At 30.7% G+C, this 20,050-nt stretch overlaps 2 protein-coding genes across 5 annotated transcripts; one reads left to right on the forward strand and one right to left on the reverse strand.

Annotated features, from left to right (window-relative positions):
• Nucleotides 1-363: 363 nt before the first annotated feature.
• LOC101491655 (plasma membrane ATPase 1) lies at nucleotides 364-7,552 on the forward strand. Its single transcript, XM_027330820.2, has 22 exons — nucleotides 364-468; nucleotides 694-797; nucleotides 1,095-1,214; nucleotides 1,309-1,407; nucleotides 2,180-2,317; nucleotides 2,552-2,686; nucleotides 2,909-3,088; nucleotides 3,354-3,560; nucleotides 3,671-3,790; nucleotides 4,062-4,181; nucleotides 4,667-4,789; nucleotides 4,886-4,990; nucleotides 5,085-5,229; nucleotides 5,347-5,508; nucleotides 5,608-5,846; nucleotides 5,940-5,972; nucleotides 6,069-6,150; nucleotides 6,250-6,410; nucleotides 6,506-6,706; nucleotides 6,796-6,978; nucleotides 7,068-7,249; nucleotides 7,332-7,552. The coding sequence occupies exons 2-22, from the start codon at nucleotides 744-746 to the stop codon at nucleotides 7,426-7,428; spliced, it is 2,886 nt and encodes a 961-aa protein (XP_027186621.1). The 5' UTR covers nucleotides 364-468; nucleotides 694-743; the 3' UTR covers nucleotides 7,429-7,552.
• A 2,986-nt stretch (nucleotides 7,553-10,538) lies between these two features.
• Nucleotides 10,539-18,446, reverse strand: LOC101491965 (uncharacterized). Of its 4 annotated transcripts, XM_027330822.2 has the most exons (12): nucleotides 18,274-18,446; nucleotides 17,779-17,831; nucleotides 16,909-17,015; nucleotides 15,540-15,929; nucleotides 14,370-14,480; nucleotides 14,121-14,211; nucleotides 13,696-13,764; nucleotides 13,025-13,102; nucleotides 12,781-12,870; nucleotides 11,858-11,908; nucleotides 10,933-11,166; nucleotides 10,539-10,840 (listed from the first exon to the last, which is right to left on the reverse strand). In XM_027330822.2, exons 3-12 carry the CDS (start codon nucleotides 16,989-16,991, stop codon nucleotides 10,721-10,723), a joined length of 1,317 nt encoding a protein of 438 aa, XP_027186623.1. In that variant the 5' UTR covers nucleotides 16,992-17,015; nucleotides 17,779-17,831; nucleotides 18,274-18,446; the 3' UTR covers nucleotides 10,539-10,720. The 4 variants fall into 4 exon arrangements, with proteins under 4 accessions (XP_027186623.1, XP_004515362.1, XP_073220017.1 ...); XM_004515305.4 differs by lacking the exon at nucleotides 17,779-17,831 and having other exon boundaries at nucleotides 18,274-18,444; XM_073363916.1 differs by lacking the exons at nucleotides 17,779-17,831; nucleotides 18,274-18,446 and adding an exon at nucleotides 18,009-18,033.
• Between the last annotated feature and the right edge of the window lie 1,604 nt (nucleotides 18,447-20,050).

A 20,050-nucleotide genomic window follows, 5' to 3' on the forward strand; every position in this document is an offset into this window, starting at 1 on the left:
CTTAGAAATTGGATTATAGTGACCGAATCAAAGGGTACTTAAATTGTAGTATTATATACTCATTGGAATATTTGTCACACTCACAAAGTACATATACCATAGTGAGCAAGTACGGTCGATTAATTATTAATTTAATTTAACAGCATGCTAAGTAAATTAAATATATATACATGACGGCAAAAATAGTTTATATTTGAATAAAAAATATTAGCATACAAATTCTTGAACTATGTTTACTACATGCCATTGCAGAAGCTGGCCGGCGGAGTCTAACATGAACTTTTGTATCTCTATAGTTTTTGTCATTCTTAGAACAAAGTACATTAATATGTTCTCTTGTCACTACTATAAATATTTGTGACATTCTTAAAATTCCATCTCCTGAATTTTGATATTATCATATAATTCTAAGCTAAATAGGTACAATTGAGTTTGATAGAGTGAGAGACTATCAAACCTCTTTCTAAGGTAAATTTGGTGTAATAATATTCTTCACAATTTTAATGTGATAGTTATACATGTATTGAACCAAAATCTTATATACTACATGATAAATCTAATTGTTTAAAACTCACTATTGTAAAATGTCTATCTTGGTTTCAATTTTTGTGGTACATTTTATATTTTGCTATATTTAATTATAGTTAATTAATTTCATTTATATACATTTAAAGGGTTCTAATTTTGATTCAGAGCTCAAAAGTGGAATAAAGCAGCTTAAGAAAAGAGGAAAAGAAAAGAAAATGGTTGAAGGGACCATGTCACTTGAAGCTGTTACAAAGGAAGCTGTTGATCTGGTATTAAAATAAATAATACAAAAATATATTCAATGCATGCTCAATTGTACTAAATGTCCTAAGTTTTATTAATTTATATGGCATATTTGGAAATGAAAACATATATTCCAATCGGTCACAAAAATAATTAAAAGTCAAGACTTAAAACTTTCATTTGATTATTATGATGTTGATTAATTAGTTGGGAAATTATCTAGAAACTAATTTGCTTTTGCTATAAAAAAATTTGAAGTTCTTATTGCTATATTTGAAAGTAAACAATTGAATCAATGAACTTGGAATTTGTGGTATTTTTAGGAGAACATTCCTCTTGAGGAGGTTTTTGATAATCTCAAATGTACAAGAGAAGGTTTAACCTCTGAGCAAGTACAAGAGAGGCTTGAATTGTTTGGATACAATAAACTTGAAGAAAAGAAGGTTAAAAGCCTAACTTAATTGCTTATAGTTTGTTGCCAAATTGTTGCTTAGGTTTTTAATTGATAGTTTATGCAATTTTCATTTCATTGTACAGGAAAGTAAAATACTAAAGTTTTTAGGATTTATGTGGAATCCTTTGTCATGGGTTATGGAAGCTGCTGCAATCATGGCCATTGCTATGGCACATGGAGGGGTAAATAAATAAATCTCTTCCTTTTAAAATTAAAAAAAAAAAATCGATGGTAAGTTAATGTACAAAATTAGAAGAATTATATTTAGTAAATACTCTTAAAATTTAGGTTGGACTTTATGATACTTTCACAAAACCAGCTTGTAATTTAAAGACTTCTCAACATTTATAACATGATTTCACACTTAATACTAGACATCTAGAGTTCCGATATAAGTGACTTCTGTAACCGGTAGAAGTGACCTGATAGTAAGTGGTCTAATGAACCTTTGATAAGTTCTGATACTATGTTAAAACATAGGTTTGACCTAACTCATTGTTTGTAAGGTGAAAACTTCCCGACACTTAAAAATATATTTTTAGGCCATTTCTTATTCAATGTGACACTCTGAACAAATATGAAACCAGATTCTAATAAACCTTTTATTTATTTAACTTATACGATTATTTATCTACCCGTGAGGTATCAACTTAGTGGTAAGAGTTTAATCTTGTAACATCATGAGACATAATTCAAATTCTCTTGAGGACGATCGTAAAATAAACGTTAGTACCACTTTAATAATACATATTATTCATTTAACAAAACACATACAAGAAATATATTTTGCTGGTAACAGTTCTAATTATTGCCCTATGTTTATTTAAGGTTGAAAGTAATGTTTCAACATGAATCAGTTAAATTTTCCTTTCTGAGAAATGGTTTTGGTCACAGATTAGTATCCATCATGAAGTAAGCTTAAGATAATAAACTAATAAGTCCTTGATTCTGCAGGGCAAAGGTGGAGATTATCAAGATTTTGGTGGCATCATTATTTTGCTAATTATAAACTCTACCATTAGTTTCATAGAAGAAAATAATGCTGGTAATGCAGCTGCTGCCCTTATGGCAAGGTTGGCCCCCAAAGCAAAGGTTCTTCTTCTTCTTCTTTTCATTGATCATTGATCATTGAACATTAGCTTTGCTACATTATTATTATTGCATATTTCTGGTTTCCTTTCAAATTTCCCTTTCAATGCTCTTTATATTTTGTCTTGTTCATAGTTCCTTTGACTCTCTTTTTCAATAGACAAACGTTAGTACATTAGTTGTTGATGTGTTGATATATTCTCCAACCTTTGACTTCTAATTATATTTTTTGTATAGGTACTTCGTGATGGAAAATGGATTGAAGAAGATGCTTCAGTGTTGGTCCCCGGAGACATAGTTAGCATCAAGCTGGGTGACATTATTCCTGCCGATGCGCGTCTCCTTGAAGGAGATCCTTTGAAGATTGATCAGGTAAAAATTCATTAAGTATTCTGAAATCATATGAAAATATATTTTCCACAAGTCAGTTGATGTTTTTCAGCATCCAAATTTTCTAGTAGTCTGCTACTATCCCAAAATATATTCAGCATAGCTATTTTTGTATTTGAAAATATGCTTGAGTTTCTTTGTGTTTGATTTTCTTTGCAAACATAACCCTTTTGCATTCACAAATATGTTTTTGTTTACTTTTAGTCTGCTCTTACTGGTGAATCACTTCCTGTAACAAAACATCCTGGAGAAGGAGTATATTCTGGTTCAACTTGCAAACAAGGAGAAATTGAGGGTGTAGTCATTGCAACCGGAGTTCATACATTTTTCGGAAAGGCAGCTCATCTTGTGGAAAACACAACACATGTTGGACATTTCCAAAAGGTTCATATACGTGATATTTTTACCTCCTTAATGTCATATTTTGTTGTTGTATTAATCCTCCGGTTCTCAGGGAAAATGGACCTTAATAATCCGTAATTTGGTCAGGAGATAAGTAAAGTCTGACCAATGATTATTCGAGACTGGGTTCCTGGGTTCCTTAATGTTGTGTGAATGAATGTTTTTCTGTTTCATATAAAACCATCTCTTTATGAACTATTGTCAGGATAATAATGCTTATGCTTATGACATGACATAATTATTACAGGTTCTAACTTCTATTGGAAATTTCTGCATCTGTTCAATTGCTATTGGAATGATTATTGAAATCATTGTGATATATGGATTCCATGGAAAGGGATACAGAAATGGTATTGATAACCTCCTTGTACTACTAATTGGTGGAATTCCTATTGCAATGCCAACTGTTCTTTCAGTTACAATGGCTATTGGTTCACATAAGTTGTCTCAGCAGGTTTGCAATGCTACAATTAATACTTTTTCTGATTCCAACATTTCAGTAGCTTTCTAAATATATAAGAATTTATCATTGTCATCAAGTTTTGATCACATATTTTATTGCAGGGTGCCATAACAAAGAGAATGACTGCTATTGAAGAAATGGCTGGAATGGATGTGTTATGTAGTGACAAAACAGGAACATTAACTCTTAACAAGCTTACAGTGGACAAGGATATGATTGAGGTTTTAATTTTATTCTTCCTAAGATAAAATTGAACATCACAATTACTTAGACATAAATATCATGTATGTATAAAGTATACACTTGATGAAATTTACAAAGGTATTTTGTACATGACATGGGAGGCTCTTTCAAGAATAAACATATTCTATTCTTTATTGAAACAAGAGTAGTCGAGTTCTTGAATAAATGTTTCGGTTTAATGAATAATGACATATTAGGGAAAATGATAATAATTCACAAGCAACTGAAACAATCATTAATATTTGGCAGGTTTTTGCCAAAGGTGTTGACAAGGATATGATTGTACTTATGGCTGCAAGAGCATCAAGACTGGAGAACCAGGATGCAATCGATTGTGCAATTGTTTCAATGTTGGCAGACCCAAAGGAGGTACAAAGTCAAAGAAGCCTAACAAGTTACATGATGATTGACAATACTCAATTATTTTTGCTATTGCTTTTGCAATGAATTCCAAAGTCTTTATCATTTTCGAAGATGATAGCTTAATTAGTATCCTAGATTGACATATAGAAAATTTCTCTACTCTAATTGTAGAATTCTTCAAAGTAAGTTTCCACCATCTTGTGTAGTTGAAATTTGGTTTGGCTCATAGTTTACTAATAAGTGAACAGTTGCTCGAGTGGTTCAGGGGTAATCTTGTAAATGGACTGTAGTATTTAAATACAAGTTGTAATCCATCCTAATCTTGAATAATGAAAGGTACTACAGTTGCTTTGCAGTGGGAGACGTAAACACAATTGGTGAACTTCGTGATAAAATCTTGTGTGTTCTTTGTTTGCGTTTTTTGTATTTGTTTTAATTTGAACCGAGGTTGCTGTTCTAAAAGTCTACTAATAGTCCTTTGGTTTTTCAAGGCACGAGCCGGAATAAAAGAAGTTCACTTCCTTCCATTCAATCCAACTGATAAAAGAACTGCACTTACATACATTGATCCTGCTGGTAAGATGCACAGGGTTAGCAAAGGTGCACCAGAGCAGGTAGTACATAACCTATTCTCACTTTTCAAGAACAATGCAACTAGCCAAAGTAACATTAGTGTAATCATTATTTAACTCTTCTCATATACTTTATAGATTCTCAATCTTGCACATAACAAGGCAGAAATTGGACAGAAGGTTCACGCAATGATTGACAAGTTTGCAGAACGCGGACTTCGTTCTCTTGGAGTTGCTAGACAGGTTTGTTTCCATCTATGAACTTTTCATCTCATAAGTGTATTACTATGTATATCCTTTTGTTTTTCCTTTAGCAACAAACTTTTTCTTCATATAGGAAGTACCTGGAGGAAATAAGGACAGTCTAGGAGGACCATGGGAGTTTGCCGGCCTTCTCCCTCTTTTTGACCCTCCTCGCCATGATAGTGCAGAAACAATCAGAAGAGCTCTTGATCTTGGTGTCAGTGTCAAAATGATCACCGGTATGTGATAGTTTCTAGTCCTTGTGTTATTTTTCGGGCCGATGGGTTTATGATAGACGTTAGAGTTAAAAAAGTAAGACAATGTGATCATATACTCATGCTACAAAAAACATTCAGGTGATCAACTGGCAATAGGAAAGGAAACAGGAAGGCGTCTAGGGATGGGGACTAACATGTATCCTTCTTCATCATTGCTTGGTGACAATAAAGATCAATTAGGTGCTATCTCTCTTGATGATCTCATTGAGAATGCTGATGGTTTTGCCGGTGTCTTTCCTGGTAAGCAAGAACAAGCACTCATCTGAACACATAGAAACTTTAAGTTAATATCTTTCAACTACTCTTGTGTCTTATCTATTTCTGACATGGTTCACTCAGAGCACAAGTATGAGATTGTGAAGAGGTTACAAGCTAGAAAGCACATTTGTGGAATGACTGGTGACGGAGTGAATGATGCACCTGCTTTAAAGATAGCTGACATTGGTATTGCAGTAGCAGATTCTACAGATGCTGCAAGAAGTGCTTCTGACATAGTGCTGACAGAACCTGGTTTAAGTGTGATCATAAGTGCAGTTTTAACTAGCCGTGCAATTTTCCAGAGGATGAAAAACTACACAGTAATTCCTTGCAATAAATGTTTACATTTCTGATTTTTTTTTTCTTCATAGTGTGACAACAAGTCATTGTTTTTGCTCTCTTTTCCTTTGCAGATATATGCTGTATCTATCACTATTCGTATTGTGGTAAGCTATTTGTGCATATACATGGATAGTATTCAGCAACGAACATGATCGATCGCCAACCTTTTTTCTCATTTTCGATTTGTTTATAATTTTCAGTTGGGTTTCATGTTACTCAACAGCTTTTGGAGTTTTGATTTTCCACCCTTTATGGTTCTTATCATTGCCATTCTCAATGATGGTAATATTAGCTACTTTATAGTACCTTAATCTCAAGTCTCATTACAATTTCATGGTTTATTTTCTTTCTTGTTTTCTGACTTGTTATCACTTTTTGTAGGTACCATCATGACAATATCAAAAGACAGGGTTAAGCCTTCACCACTTCCTGATAGTTGGAAGCTTAGCGAAATTTTCGCAACTGGGATTGTTCTTGGTAGCTATCTGGCACTAATGACAGTGGTCTTTTTCATGATAGTTTTTGAAACAAATTTTTTTCCTGTAAGAATCTTCCTTCTACTCTTGAAGTCCACTATGTTTTTCCTCTTCCATGCAATGAATTACATGAATCATGATAATGAAATATTTTGGCGCAGAACCGATTTGGTGTAAAACACTTCCGTCCCAATCCACACGCTCCCGTCACTGATGAAATGAGAGAGATGTTGGCTTCTGCTGTGTATCTTCAAGTCAGTACAATCAGTCAAGCCTTAATCTTTGTGACACGGTCGAGGGGTTGGTCTTATGCAGAAAGACCGGGTCTTTTGCTTGTTTTTGCCTTTGTTATTGCTCAGCTGGTACTACTTAATGCTTTTATCTAACCAACTTTCTTGCATTGTTGAAACTTGATACAAAATAAAGTCTCATTGTTTGAGTGTATTATCAGGTTGCAACTGTAATATCAGCAGAAGCCAATTGGAATATTGCTGGAATCAGAAGCATAGGTTGGGGGTGGGCAGGAGTGATTTGGTTGTTCAATACTGTAACTTATATTTTTCTTGATCCTTTAAAGTTTGCTGTTCGTTATGGATTGAGTGGAAGAGCTTGGAATCTGGTGGTAAACCAAAGAGTGAGTACTATGAATACTTTACACTTTGAGTGTATACATATATATATACAATATAATGAATATGACTTGTTTTTGGTGCAATTTAACAGACTGCATTTACCAACAAAAATGACTTTGGTAAAGAAGCTCGTGAGGCAGCTTGGGCTGCTGAGCAGAGAACCTTGCATGGTCTTCATTCTGCTGCTGAATCAAAAGCATTTGCAGAGAAACACAGCTACAGAGAATTAAATACATTGGCAGAAGAAGCTAAGCGGCGAGCCGAGTTAGCAAGGTCTTTCTTCATCTTCTAACTGCTTCATTATTTTATTTTATCATCTTCATTTTCTTCATTATTATCTTCCTCATAATTTCAGGTTGAGAGAGCTTCACACTCTCAAAGGAAGAGTGGAATCCTTTGCCAAGCTAAGGGGTTTGGACATTGAAGCCATAAATGGACACTACACTGTCTAAGACCTTATCATTATTATTGTTTTATATGTATTTTGTTATGTCACACTTCTTTATATTTCTTTCTACTATGGCCATTTCTCATTTCATATTATAGGCAATACTTCAATAATGTTGGTTACATTTTCTTCTGCTTTTCAAACAAAACATTTCTAATTGTATGCTATTCTTTTCTTCTTTCACTGCTTTTCCTACAAGGTGAAGCAAGCAAAATCAAAAGTACTATGATTAAGACAGTCATCTGTAAACCAAATTTAGCAAAAACATTAATCACTTGAGTTAAAAATTAAAAGTAACATGAGTCTTTAACCGCAGTACACTCTTCACCACCAAACTCACTCTCAATTTTAGAGTGATATTTTTCAATATTAATAACTGAATTTACACTAGAGAAAAAAAATTATTTTGTTTGATTCAGAAAAAGATGCAAAATAAGATAAATGAGTAAAGAAAAAAAGTTACAAGAGAAATAAAGACAGAAATGTCCTTAAATTAATTATAAAATTCCCATGATGTAATATCATAAATTTTTGTAAGATTTTAATTTTCACTTGGAAATACTAGTAATTTCTTGTTTTCCTTGACAAAAAAAATAACCTTTAAACTAACAACTTTACCTGTTAAATTAAATTAGATGGTTAAATAAATTTTTAGTTATAGTAAGATCTTAAAATTTTTATCTTTATTCTTGTAAAAGAAATTAATATCTTTTAGTCTCTGCAAAATTATTATACAAGTAGTTTTTGTCTTTATTGAAATATTATCATATATTTTTTAATGATTTTTTTTTGTAGACATATTTACAACATTGCAAAAAGTTGCTACATACTTAATATTTTTGGTTTATGTTTTTGTTACTTTTTTTTTGGGTTTATGATATTTTAAAAATTTATATTTAATTCATTTAAATTAAAAACGTCTAAATTTTTAGAGAAAAACTTTGTATAATGTTCTAAACTTATTTGCAAAAATTCATTCAAAAATTTAAAAGTTTAAGATCAATTAAACATGTTTCTTTCTAGTAAAAACTAAAACTGTTTGTAGATAAGGACTAAAAAATTTAGTTATTTTCTAAAAGTTCATATTGTACCTCTACTTTCTTCAAATAAATCAACTAATTTCAAACCAATCAACAAAAACATATATTTTTCATCACACATTAAGAGATAATACACCCTACATTTACTAGTTGATATAAGTTATAAGTTTCGTTACAAACTAAAAATGGTACCAAAAAATTGTACTATAAAGAGGACCATATTCTTACACTTAAACAAACCAAAAATTTGCACCAAAATGCTGCACTATTATATAGCATAAATTTCACCTTGCATTGTTTTTGTTCTCCATTTTATAAAAAAAAAAATCATATACATGACAATTTTTTTTTAAATCCAAACGACAAATTTTTGTTACTAAAGAATGATGTAAAATTAATATTTTGTTAATATTGTCAACATAATGAGAACAATTATAATACATTAATTATAATATTTTTACACTTTAATTATATTTTTTTTTTCTTTTGAAAATGAGTCGCTAAAAAAAGTTGTTGGAATATATAATTGATACACAAAATAAATAGGCTTAATTGCAGTTTTGGTCCCTCTATTAATACTAATTCACAAAACTGGTCCCTCTATTTTAAAAGTCGACAGTTATGGTCCCTCTTTCATATTTTTGAATTAAAAAACGAAGATTTGACGTAATTTTAATGACGTGACGTACAATTCTATAATATAGAATCATCTAGATGCATTAATTAAATTAAAAATATGGAAAAAAATATGAAGTTGAAATCTAAGCTTTTACGAAGTTTTATTCCAATTTCATAGGTATTAATCACTCTACCTCATCCTATCATATGTCACATTATTTAAAACATCTCATGTCATCATTTTTTAGTTAAAAAATCAAATCGATGGACCAAAAATGTCGATTTTTAAAATAGGAGGATCAATTTCGTGAATAAGTAAAAATAGAGGAACTAAAATTGCAATTAAGCCAAATAAATATTGTCACTAATCAATTAGTTGTTTTTTTTACTAAAAATGATATTCCTTCATTCAAATTGATAGAAATTACATCGATTGAGAACGTTACAATTCAAATTCGTTAAAATCAAAAAAGGTGAACATGTGAACACACTCACAACATCCAAATTAGTAGCAAAAAACGGCAAGATGTCTACAAATATGACAAAGTCTACAAAAATAACAAAATTGAGGTGTCTAGAATACTCATGAGTTGTAATGATGATGACACTAAAATCATTGATTGAATTTATACTTGATTGAGGCTAATATGTCAATTTGAACCAAATAACACTACAAGTCAGAAAAACACAAAGCCGCACAGAGATAACAAAACCATGAAAGAAAAATTAAATGTATGAAAATCACTTATTTAAATTAAAGACAATAAGAATCAATTAATTATATTTAATATTTTTTATATTTTCTAAACAAAATAAGAATTATTATAACATATTAATTAAAATTTGTTATAAAAACCATGCACATATAAATATAAATGTTTGTCAATAAAAATTTGTTAAAGTTAGTATTTTTTAAAGTGAGAACAATTATAATAATACATTTACTATAATTTTGTCACGTTTACTTAGAAAAGAATCCCTAAAGAAGTTATTAAAACATATAATTCATATATGACATACATATTATTATTAATCAATTAGTCAAAATTAATAATTTTTATATCTTTTAATTAAAAATATAAATAATTATAATATATTAATTATAATTTATTTTACAAAATCGTGTACACGAGACTAAAACAATTTTATTATTATGTCCAAACTAAAACTAAATTTCTTATATTTTATTTTGTGGGGATTAAAACTTTTTTTTTTTACATTTTGCAGGAACTAATTGCAAATTTATGTTTAAAGTCATGAACTATTAAACTATTAAAAAACTAACAATGTTATCGTATTTTGTAATGACTAATTGCATATTTTGATTACATTTACTTGTGCTTTTCACACAAAACATTGGTTATTGTTTGCTGTTTTTTTCTTCTTTCACTTATTTTCCTATTGTACCTATTTTGTGTTACAACTTACAATATTATATTATTTGAACAAATCACTCTTCAGAAAGCTTAAACCTTTATTTGTAAACTTATTCATTCTGTGTATTACCAGAAAACATGTAAGGAAAAAAATTCTATACAAGACATCAAAATCAAAATAATAAACACTACATAGGTGCCGCTTTTCTTCTATTAGAGCTTCTTCACTTTAGATATATGAGAACTACTCTCTCACATAACTCTAGTTCATAAAGTAATTGAATAAAGAGGATCTCTCTGGGCATGACTTATCCAGTAAGGTCTTCAAATCTACATCTCTTATCTTCTCAAGGAGCTCATTTTCAAGAGGCTTAGGCACTTGCTGATGCACATAACATATTTAAGACAGCTTGAGCAAGCAATCTCGATAAGCAGTCAAAAAATGTAAAGTCTAAGCAAAAAGAATTCACATACCACTTTCAACCACAGTATGTAACTAGCAGCATATGCGGCTTGTGCTTGGAAATCCCCATAATCATCATCAACAAAAGTTGACGTGTGAAGGAGACATAATTCATTCTGCAGAAAGGTGCCAAAGTCATGATACATGCTAGTTGCCTCCTTGGAATGGTAGGATCCATCACTAGAATCAGTTAGAAAACTATTTATCCAGCACATGGAAAGAAAGCGACGATGAAGCCATAGAGCCTGTTTAAAATGAACAACATTAACCATCTAAAACAATTTACTATAGTAGAAAAACCTATTGTATTCAGGTAACCATAAATGCAATTGTGGCTTTCATATAGACATGGGATGAGACCCTCAAAACTGAAATGAAGATGAAGCACTTGCATTTGTATAGTTGTATGAGTAGATCGATTTTCTGGGAAACGGGGTAAATTTATAATCGTGATAGCAGTATAGTTATTATGGCATACTCTCTCGTATTCACCTCTAAGCTATTATTTGTTTGTTTCTTGCTCAATGTACATTTGATATACAGTGGTTTACTTCTAAGACAGAACCCTTGTGTTACTAAGACATGTATCCAAATTTCTGACTTTCTATTTATTTATGCTCTCAAATCAATTCTCTAACTTAAACTACATCATCTGCAAAAAAAAAGGCATCTTGGCACCATGTATTTGCTCAGTAAGCACATCTAGAACCAATATAAAAAGGGATCACAGTTGACCTTGGTGCACACTGATAATTAAAGGGAAGTTTTCTGAATTTCAACCACTAGTCACATGCAACAATTTCATGAACATTCCCATAGATAATAAATAAATATATTATTTATAATGGCTCCAGTCGATCCATTTATCACTTTAGCCTACTAATGAAGGTAAATGATTAATAAATAATTAACAAAAAACATACAATGGCCACCTACCTCTCTTCCAACATAACGCTTTATCAATGTTTCATTCCAATCGAGTTCATCCTGAAAACCATAACTTTCACATAGTTACGAGAAATAAACTTATGTGTACTAGTAATAGCTGTACAAGGTGGAAAAAATCATCAAGATGGGACAGTAACATAAATCTGTAGAGTTCTTGTTTCCCTTTCTAAGTTATGTTGGAGATACAAGTGTAGTGAGTAGTACATTTGATATTTCATTGATAAAGTTCTTTCAAAACCAAGTCCACACATACTCCAACTATCAAGACTATAATTTAAAGCAGAAAGCAAGTAAGCACAAAAGATTATGCAAATTCAAAACCACAATCGGTAATTTAGTATCATCATGATGTTACATAATTTCAAGCCAAACATATATTGAAAGGTATCCAATAAAAGAGCTTTGCTTGTTTGTAGTAGATCATTAGTTAGTTTGCAAATTTTGCAAGCCTTCTTGCTCCAATTTTATCTTGTCATTCGGTTTTCAATTAAATTAATTTATAAGCGTTAATGAATTTTACAATAAAGAATACAAATCAGTCATTTTATAAAAATCTTATATCCCAAGCATATTGTTGATTAGGAGTTGTCTTAAAGAGTTTTTAATGCTTTGTATCAAGTTTAAAAAATATTTTGAACTCATGGATCCAAACCTGAAAGGCTACTAATAAACTTAGTGTACTACTTCACTCATTCTATCTCCGACTCTTCTGGCAACAGGCAGAGTAATTAAACCACAAAAAACTAAAATGCATATAATAATAAATAATCTGCAACACACACTACTTATTTGACAACTAGATAACAATCAAAGGTCTGGCTTCAATCATAGGCCCTTCAGACAAGACTAAAAATAAATAGTGCATCTGATCATATATAATAATTGAAATAAAAGAGTAAGGCTACTATTACCTTCAAGGCTTGGACAATATCAGCGTTATGACCATATGATGCAGTTTCTTTTGCGTAACTTTGGTCCTCCAAAATCTTCTGCAGTAGCCGCTGCGATATGATGGAAGCTATGATTGTCAAGAGAGCTGAATCTCAAGCAGATCAAAGAAATTAAACAGTCTTCTTACTCAAAAGGTGTATAAATCGTGGAAACAGTAACCATCAAACATCAATATCAGGTTCAAACCACTAAATCAAAACTTACTCTGCGATAATGAAAACAGCAATTATCAGCAACATGCAGTGCAGCCCAACTTCTGGACTTCTTCAACTCGGATAGCACCTAAATAAGCACATCTTTAAATTAGACATCATGAGAACCATTCATCATATCATTGACAAGTAAAGTCAAATTTCATTTGATGGAATGGGGATGGGGATGGGAGTTGCAGTCATATTTTGGACGAAACAAGTAATCCACATGGGTTGGGCCATTTTTTCACATACTTTGGTGAAAGGGGCAGTGGAATGTGGATTACATCATTTTTATTTTTGTATGAAATACCCATTCCATCAATTATAGGAATGCTCATACTCATTCACAGGACCTAACCAAACATGAGAATGGGAAAATGTATTCATCCTATCCAACCAAAAATGCATTAATGAGGTCAATATGGCCATTGACTCCACCAACTAAGGTAAACCTACAATTACATAAGACTAAATGCAACAAAATATTTTCAAAAAGAGGAAATAACTATGTAACTACATTCTGCAGTACATAATCTTTTAGGAGTTTAAGACTACATGAACAACCTTTCACAACTTATAGCTAGTGAAGTTCATTATTTTTTTATGGAATTTGATTCAGAATTATGTTGTGATACTTATGAGTTACAACTTGTAAAAATAAAAATACCATAGAATCAATACCTGTTCTTTAGTCATGTATGAGATTAACCAGCAACGGTGATTCCATGCACGATAATTCATCTTTGATCTCTGAAAATTAAAGGGGTAAAAAAGGAGAATAATGGGTGTCTAAAAGGTGAAGCATTACATAAGTCAAGTAAAATCATCAGCAGATGTCTTGTTTTTTACCCTCTATCTTTTTCCCTTCAATAGCATGATGTTTTGTAGAATATTTAATATATACAGTGCAAAATGGATGGAAACTAAACACACAATGTATAATGATATATATGTCAATGTTATAATATATATATATATACACACACACATATATATATATATATAATAACAATTCCCATCACTTCGGTGAGCAAAACAATCAACTAAACGAACATTAGAATACGTTTCCAATTTAAATAGTATGTAGTTCTGTACTGAATTTAGACCTCAGCTATTTTTTCCACCAACTCAGATTCTTTTCCCAAAATCTCTTTGAAATTTGAACAGTTTGCAGAGATTGACTTGATCACCCATCGCCTAGATAAAATACTTCTATGTATTAGATGGCTATTAATGTTCCAAAACCTTAGGATCAATCATTCAAAATTCAAACATATATAGTACTCTGGAAAATATTTTATTATCCTTTTAGTGATGGGGACAAAGTGATAACAGGAAACTGCTACATATAATACCTATGACTCCAAGCTTGTTCGCTTTTGGGTGAACATGAGAGTACAAGTGCTGACAGTAGAAGTTCATCTACAAACATTGAGACCTGCTTCTTCTTGGACACTAATAACTTTCTGCAATATGCACACACACACGAAAAATGTTTTTAGCAAATATCAAATTCCTAGCAATTTTCTTATGTTTCCTTGCCTTACAATTCTAGAACTAGAATGTCATTTTAAATATATTTATGCTCTACAAATAATAGAAAACATAGCATAAAGTTAAATTAAACTCTAGCATTAATGATGTTTTTAAACAAAATATAAAGTTATCAAATCACAAGATCTCCAACAAATCACAATAATGATTTTTCAAAACCAATAAAGCTAAGAAAAATCATGAAATGTGCTCAATTCGAGAAAATCCCAAAGTGATATTTTATTCATTTTTTACTCCACAACAAAAGACATAATCATTAGAATTAACTATCGCTTCTACGAACTTATCCAGAATTACTAATATATGTTGAAATATACCTATTAAGGTACGAAAAGAAAGCTAGGAGATAAAGGCATAAGATAACAATTGAACAAGATTAGGAGGTCCAAAAGTATGTCAAATGATTGAAGGAGAAGTACTTTAATGCCTATCTCTAAGAACAAAGGTTCCATATAACTACGCTATTTATAGAGGCATTAAGCTCATGAGTCATAATATGAAACTTCGAGAAATTTTTTGAGCACGAAGACAAGAAACCCACATCATAAAAAATCAATTTAGTTGTGTTTGGGAGATTAACTATGGACGCCATATACTTGCCACAAAGATGGATGGAAATATTACGTAGAAATCAAAAAGACCAACACATGGTTTTCATTGATAAGGAAAAAATGCATGTTAGAGTACCTAGAGAGATTTTGTATAAGGTTCTAGAGAAGAAAGGAGTTTGGGATTTTTCGCTAAATACGAAATATATGACTGTGCCACGACTAGCATAAGAAAAATGGGTAGAAATACAAATGATTTCCCCGATAACTATAGGTGTGCACCTAACAACTTTGAGCCTTTATCTTTTTATCATGGTTACTTATGAGCAGCTGGAAACAATTTCTGAGAATCTCCAACTTATGATGTCAACTTACAATTGTCAATAACATCATGTCGAAAATATCAATAGATAAGAGGATAACCTGCAATTCCATGCAGTCATAAAATCACAGCTTAGCAGCAGAAGAGACCTGCTGTGTCTCAAAAGTAGCCTTTGAAGATGGTCATATGATGCTGAAGCAGGTAAACAAAGCTCAACTTTGTCAGACTGATTGCCACACATCTTGTATTGTTTAAAGGTCGTCATAAATGCCTGTTTAGCAGCTCTACATAACGGTAGAAGAACATTAGTTGAAATTCCCAATTTATGATCTCTGTTCCAGAAGTATACGTTCTCTCGTTTGGAATGTTCGTCAGAGCTTGCTATCTTGTCTGCCGATTGATGAATGGCTTCATCAGATAAATTAGCTGAAATGCCAGATTCTTCATTTAACAAGGAAAACTGGGATGGATGAATAAACCCCAGCTCATCACTGGATCCAAAAGCATAGGGGAAAACATCTTTAGTAGAAGCAACAAAATATAGGTAATTCAAGCAACAAACAATCAAGATTTACCTATGCGAAATGATTGCTAACAGGGTATTATTCTAACAATCATGGGTATATCTTTACAATATTTTTGTATTACCCACAGACTAATTACGAGTGAGTTTCACAATATTTACTAAATAAAAATTGCCATATTCTTTTATAGAAATAAAAATACTACTATTAAACATCTATGATAAAAATGTTACAGCAAGAAGAGAAGACAGTGCAGTACATTGATTAACACAAACACTGGTTCAAGACATACACAAGCATACTGTGGCACCGGCTAATAAACTAAAGAAAACAGAATGGTATGGTCAAGAACATTTACAAAAAAGAGCCCTTCCAAATTATGAGCAACCACTTTTTCTAATAATTTTGAATGACATTTAAAATGATGACCCCACACTTTTCATAAAAGTAGAAAGTTAAGACAATACCATGTATTTAGCAACATAATACAACTTTCAGAGGTTTGGAGGTAGTTTATAGACTTGATAAACAATATGTTCTATCTCAAAATATCAAGTAGCAATTTGTAAAATGAAAAACACATTTCTTTAGAAATAAGTCAAATAACAAAACCCATTTCCACAATGTGTAGATAGAGCTATAAAGGAAGACCTGAAACGATGACAGGCAAAATGGGGGTATTCAGACAGAGATCATAATATTGTCATGAAAGTTTTTACTAGTGAACAGAAATTACTACCAAAAAACAAAATTAGACAACCAAAATGAAATAACAACTCCATTTTTCATTTTATTCATTTCATCTTGAACCATAACAACGGCAACTTCCGAATTATATGGAATGAGGTAGTGACTCAATTCCAAATGCCATAAAACCCACAAGTTTCTGAAATCACAATCAAGGTAAGCACAACACTAGTTTGTGTATGAAATCACTAAACCTTACATTAGAGAATCAGATTCAAGGATATCCTCCAGCTGACGCAAGAGATCTGTAGCCTTTCCATAAGAATTAGATTCTTCACTCATTTACAACGTGATAGGCACCACCAACTTCAAAGAACGACAAAAAATAACAAGGGATGGAATCAATTCCCAATAGTGAAAATGTGAAATAAAAAGAAAATAAAGTCAAATCCAATAAAAACAAGCAACTATATTACAACTATATTCCAGCACGTCCTATAGGAACAAGAAAAGAACCTCACGCTCCTACATAACATAATTAAACCAGATTTTTCAGCAACATTTAATGTAAATTTCTCACAATCTCTTTCATTAATTAAAAAACAAAATGAATTCATGATTAATCAAGTACATGTTTCCGGAAGTGAATCAATATTATATAAAAAGAATGGTCCTATAATACGTGCCTAATACATGAGTGTATATAGAGTGCTACACAGCTTAAAATAAGCCAACTCTTTCACACCAATTTCTGATCAAAGAGTTGCATCAACAAATCATATTTTTTGGCATTATTTTCTTAGTCATACAGGGTATAAATTTCCTCCCAAAGACCGAGTCACCCCGAAAGTTCAAGTCCTCATTTTCATCAGTGGCAGATCCAAGACTCTGGCTCAGGTGGTGCAAAATATTAAACTTTGATTAATAATTATAATGATATCTACAAAAGTATGGTACGAAAAAATTACACTGTACTCGATTTACATTTTACATATAAAATGACATTATATTCTTTTTGAGAACAAGATTATTGCTCATTTGACAGTAATTTCCTCTTTAAAAATTTGTGTCCATAAAATCTACATCAAAATTACAGCAATAAGAAACACCAAGACTGTGATCTCCTCACTTTGTCAAAATGTACACCAAATCAGCAAGCTGACCAAATATCACTCTCCACCACTAGGACAACCAAAAGAAACTTAATCATTCACCAAAACACATAACATTCATACTGTTAACTTCACCAAACACATAACATTCACCAAAGCACAACTGTTGAAAACAAATGATCCTAAACTACCAACAATAAAATCATTTACTAGACTGTGATAACTGATATTATTTTAAAATATAGACCTTAAATTATTCACATGCAGAAAACCCATAGTTGGGGGTTACTCACACACACACATCCACCAGGTTTTCCTAATGCCACTGCCATCATCAAACAAAAAGTGTAACACAAAATCCCCGATTTTGAATTTAAGAAAAAAAAAAAAACAATGATTTCACAACACGAATATATTCATAATAGTCCCAATTGCATAATCAATCAACCGACAATTAGAGTTATATAAAAAAATCACAAAACCCTAAAAAATGAATTTTTGAGATTGATTACCTTATTGATTGTTCACTGATTTTTGAGGCAAAAAATAGAGAGAAGGACAGAGGTGGCGGCGGCGCCGGAGAGGCTGGTGGAGATTTCAGAGTTAGAGAGAGAAATTTGTATTATGAAATGAGTAAACTGAAATTGGTTTGAGTCGCTTGGGTTTGGGTTTAGGTGCAAATAAAATATTTCAGGGTGTGTAAAGTGAAAATAAATTAAAATAATATAAGGGTATATGTGCATTTTAAAAAACTCAGAGGTGCAGGTGTACACCCTCATGAGTCACGTCCTACTCCTATGTAGATATGCCCCTGGTTAGGGTAGTCAATTCTTGGATTACTTTAAATTTTAGTTGACTGATTTTAAAGTTTTATTTTGTTTTGAAGGAGAAACTCACTTAAATTTAATATTTTTAATTTGAATAGAGTTGAGATTTCATGATGGTAGGGTGGACCAAATTGAGGTGGGCATATTAGTTTTACTATCCCAATGATATAATCAATCTATCTATACTCCTATTTACATATATTATATACATATGTCTACTATACAATAAGGATGTCATATTTTCATGTGATGTGACACTTTCAAGCTTTTTAAGTAATAAATATAATATATAAAAAAATTGAATTTCAAAGGAAGAATATTAAGAAATATTTTTCTTATGTTTTCTACCAATACTAAATATTAACTATATATATGCTGTGTTCAATTATTATTGAAGTTCAAACTTTATTCATATTCTATATTATTTTTTTGTTTAAGATTTTTTTTAAGGGAGACTTTGGTAATTTAGAATTTCATTAAGAAATAAGTAAAATTTTACTTATAACTATTTTAACTTATATTCATTTGTTTTTAATTGAAATGTAATAATTATTTAATTGTAATTCATACTCTATACTATATTATATTTTATGTCATAATTGATTTTAAAAGAATGTGTTTATTTAAGTATTATTTTAAAGAAATAATTAAGTGAATTTTAATTATTTATATATTACTATTTTTTATTACAGTTTTAGTATTCATTATAATAAAGTTTGTTCAATTATTTTAATAGTATAAAAATTTAATGTTTAAAAAAATTATATTTTTTAAAATTAGTGCTTCATTTTTAAAATGTCAACATGTTTAAACTGAACAAAATCAACATGAATATATTCTTTACCAGATTGATTTGAATTTTGTGAGAAAATTTATTAAAAATTTCAACAAATTGGCATTCAGATTTTTATCTCTCAAAATAATATATGAAATCAATATATTATACTCATAACTGTGTCTCTTTCAAATTTATATATCTTTTCATTCTAATTCTCTCTCGCTATATCTTTGTATTTAAAATGTTTGTATTAATTTAATTTACAAATTTATAATTTATAATTTAAAATTTTAAGATACAATAAAATATAATATTTAATATATTAATTAAAATTTAAAATATTCCACACTTCCAATCTTTTTATTCAAACTCTATCACTAGATAAAATAAAATTTAATATTGATTTCTACTACTCATGTCACAATTTCATAAAATTCCCCACTTTCAAATTTTTCGACACCAACAATTCAACGTATCAAATTGAATTTCAAATCTATGTTGTGCTATAAAGGAAATGATGGGTACATGTCAATAATTTAAATTTAAAAAATTTATTTTAGAACTTGTATTTTCAACTATTTAAAGTTTAAATATTATTTTCTTAATAAATTGTTTATATGTTTAGCATTCCTAACATGTCTCTTTAGATCACATGTGTTAGCATGATTTTAATATGCCATTTTC

The sequence above is a fragment of the Cicer arietinum genome, chromosome 7 (genome assembly GCF_000331145.2).
Source record: "Cicer arietinum cultivar CDC Frontier isolate Library 1 chromosome 7, Cicar.CDCFrontier_v2.0, whole genome shotgun sequence".
NCBI classification, from domain to species: domain Eukaryota; kingdom Viridiplantae; phylum Streptophyta; class Magnoliopsida; order Fabales; family Fabaceae; genus Cicer; species Cicer arietinum.

Bases quoted from the DNA above. Each gene is read 5' to 3' on its own strand.
- LOC101491965 (XM_027330822.2), bottom strand. From the start codon at position 16,991: ATGAGTGAAGAATCTAATTCTTATGGAAAGGCTACAGATCTCTTGCGT. The intron at 15,930-16,908 runs GTAAGGTTTAGT...TTTTGGATCCAG, and splicing joins CTTGAATCTGATTCTCTAAT to TGATGAGCTGGGGTTTATTC. The intron at 13,765-14,120 runs GTCTAAATTCAG...TTTAATTTTCAG, and splicing joins TGGTGGAAAAAATAGCTGAG to AGATCAAAGATGAATTATCG.
- LOC101491655 (XM_027330820.2), top strand. From the start codon at position 744: ATGGTTGAAGGGACCATGTCACTTGAAGCTGTTACAAAGGAAGCTGTT. The intron at 5,973-6,068 runs GTAAGCTATTTG...TATAATTTTCAG, and splicing joins CTATCACTATTCGTATTGTG to TTGGGTTTCATGTTACTCAA. The intron at 6,151-6,249 runs GTAATATTAGCT...CACTTTTTGTAG, and splicing joins CATTGCCATTCTCAATGATG to GTACCATCATGACAATATCA.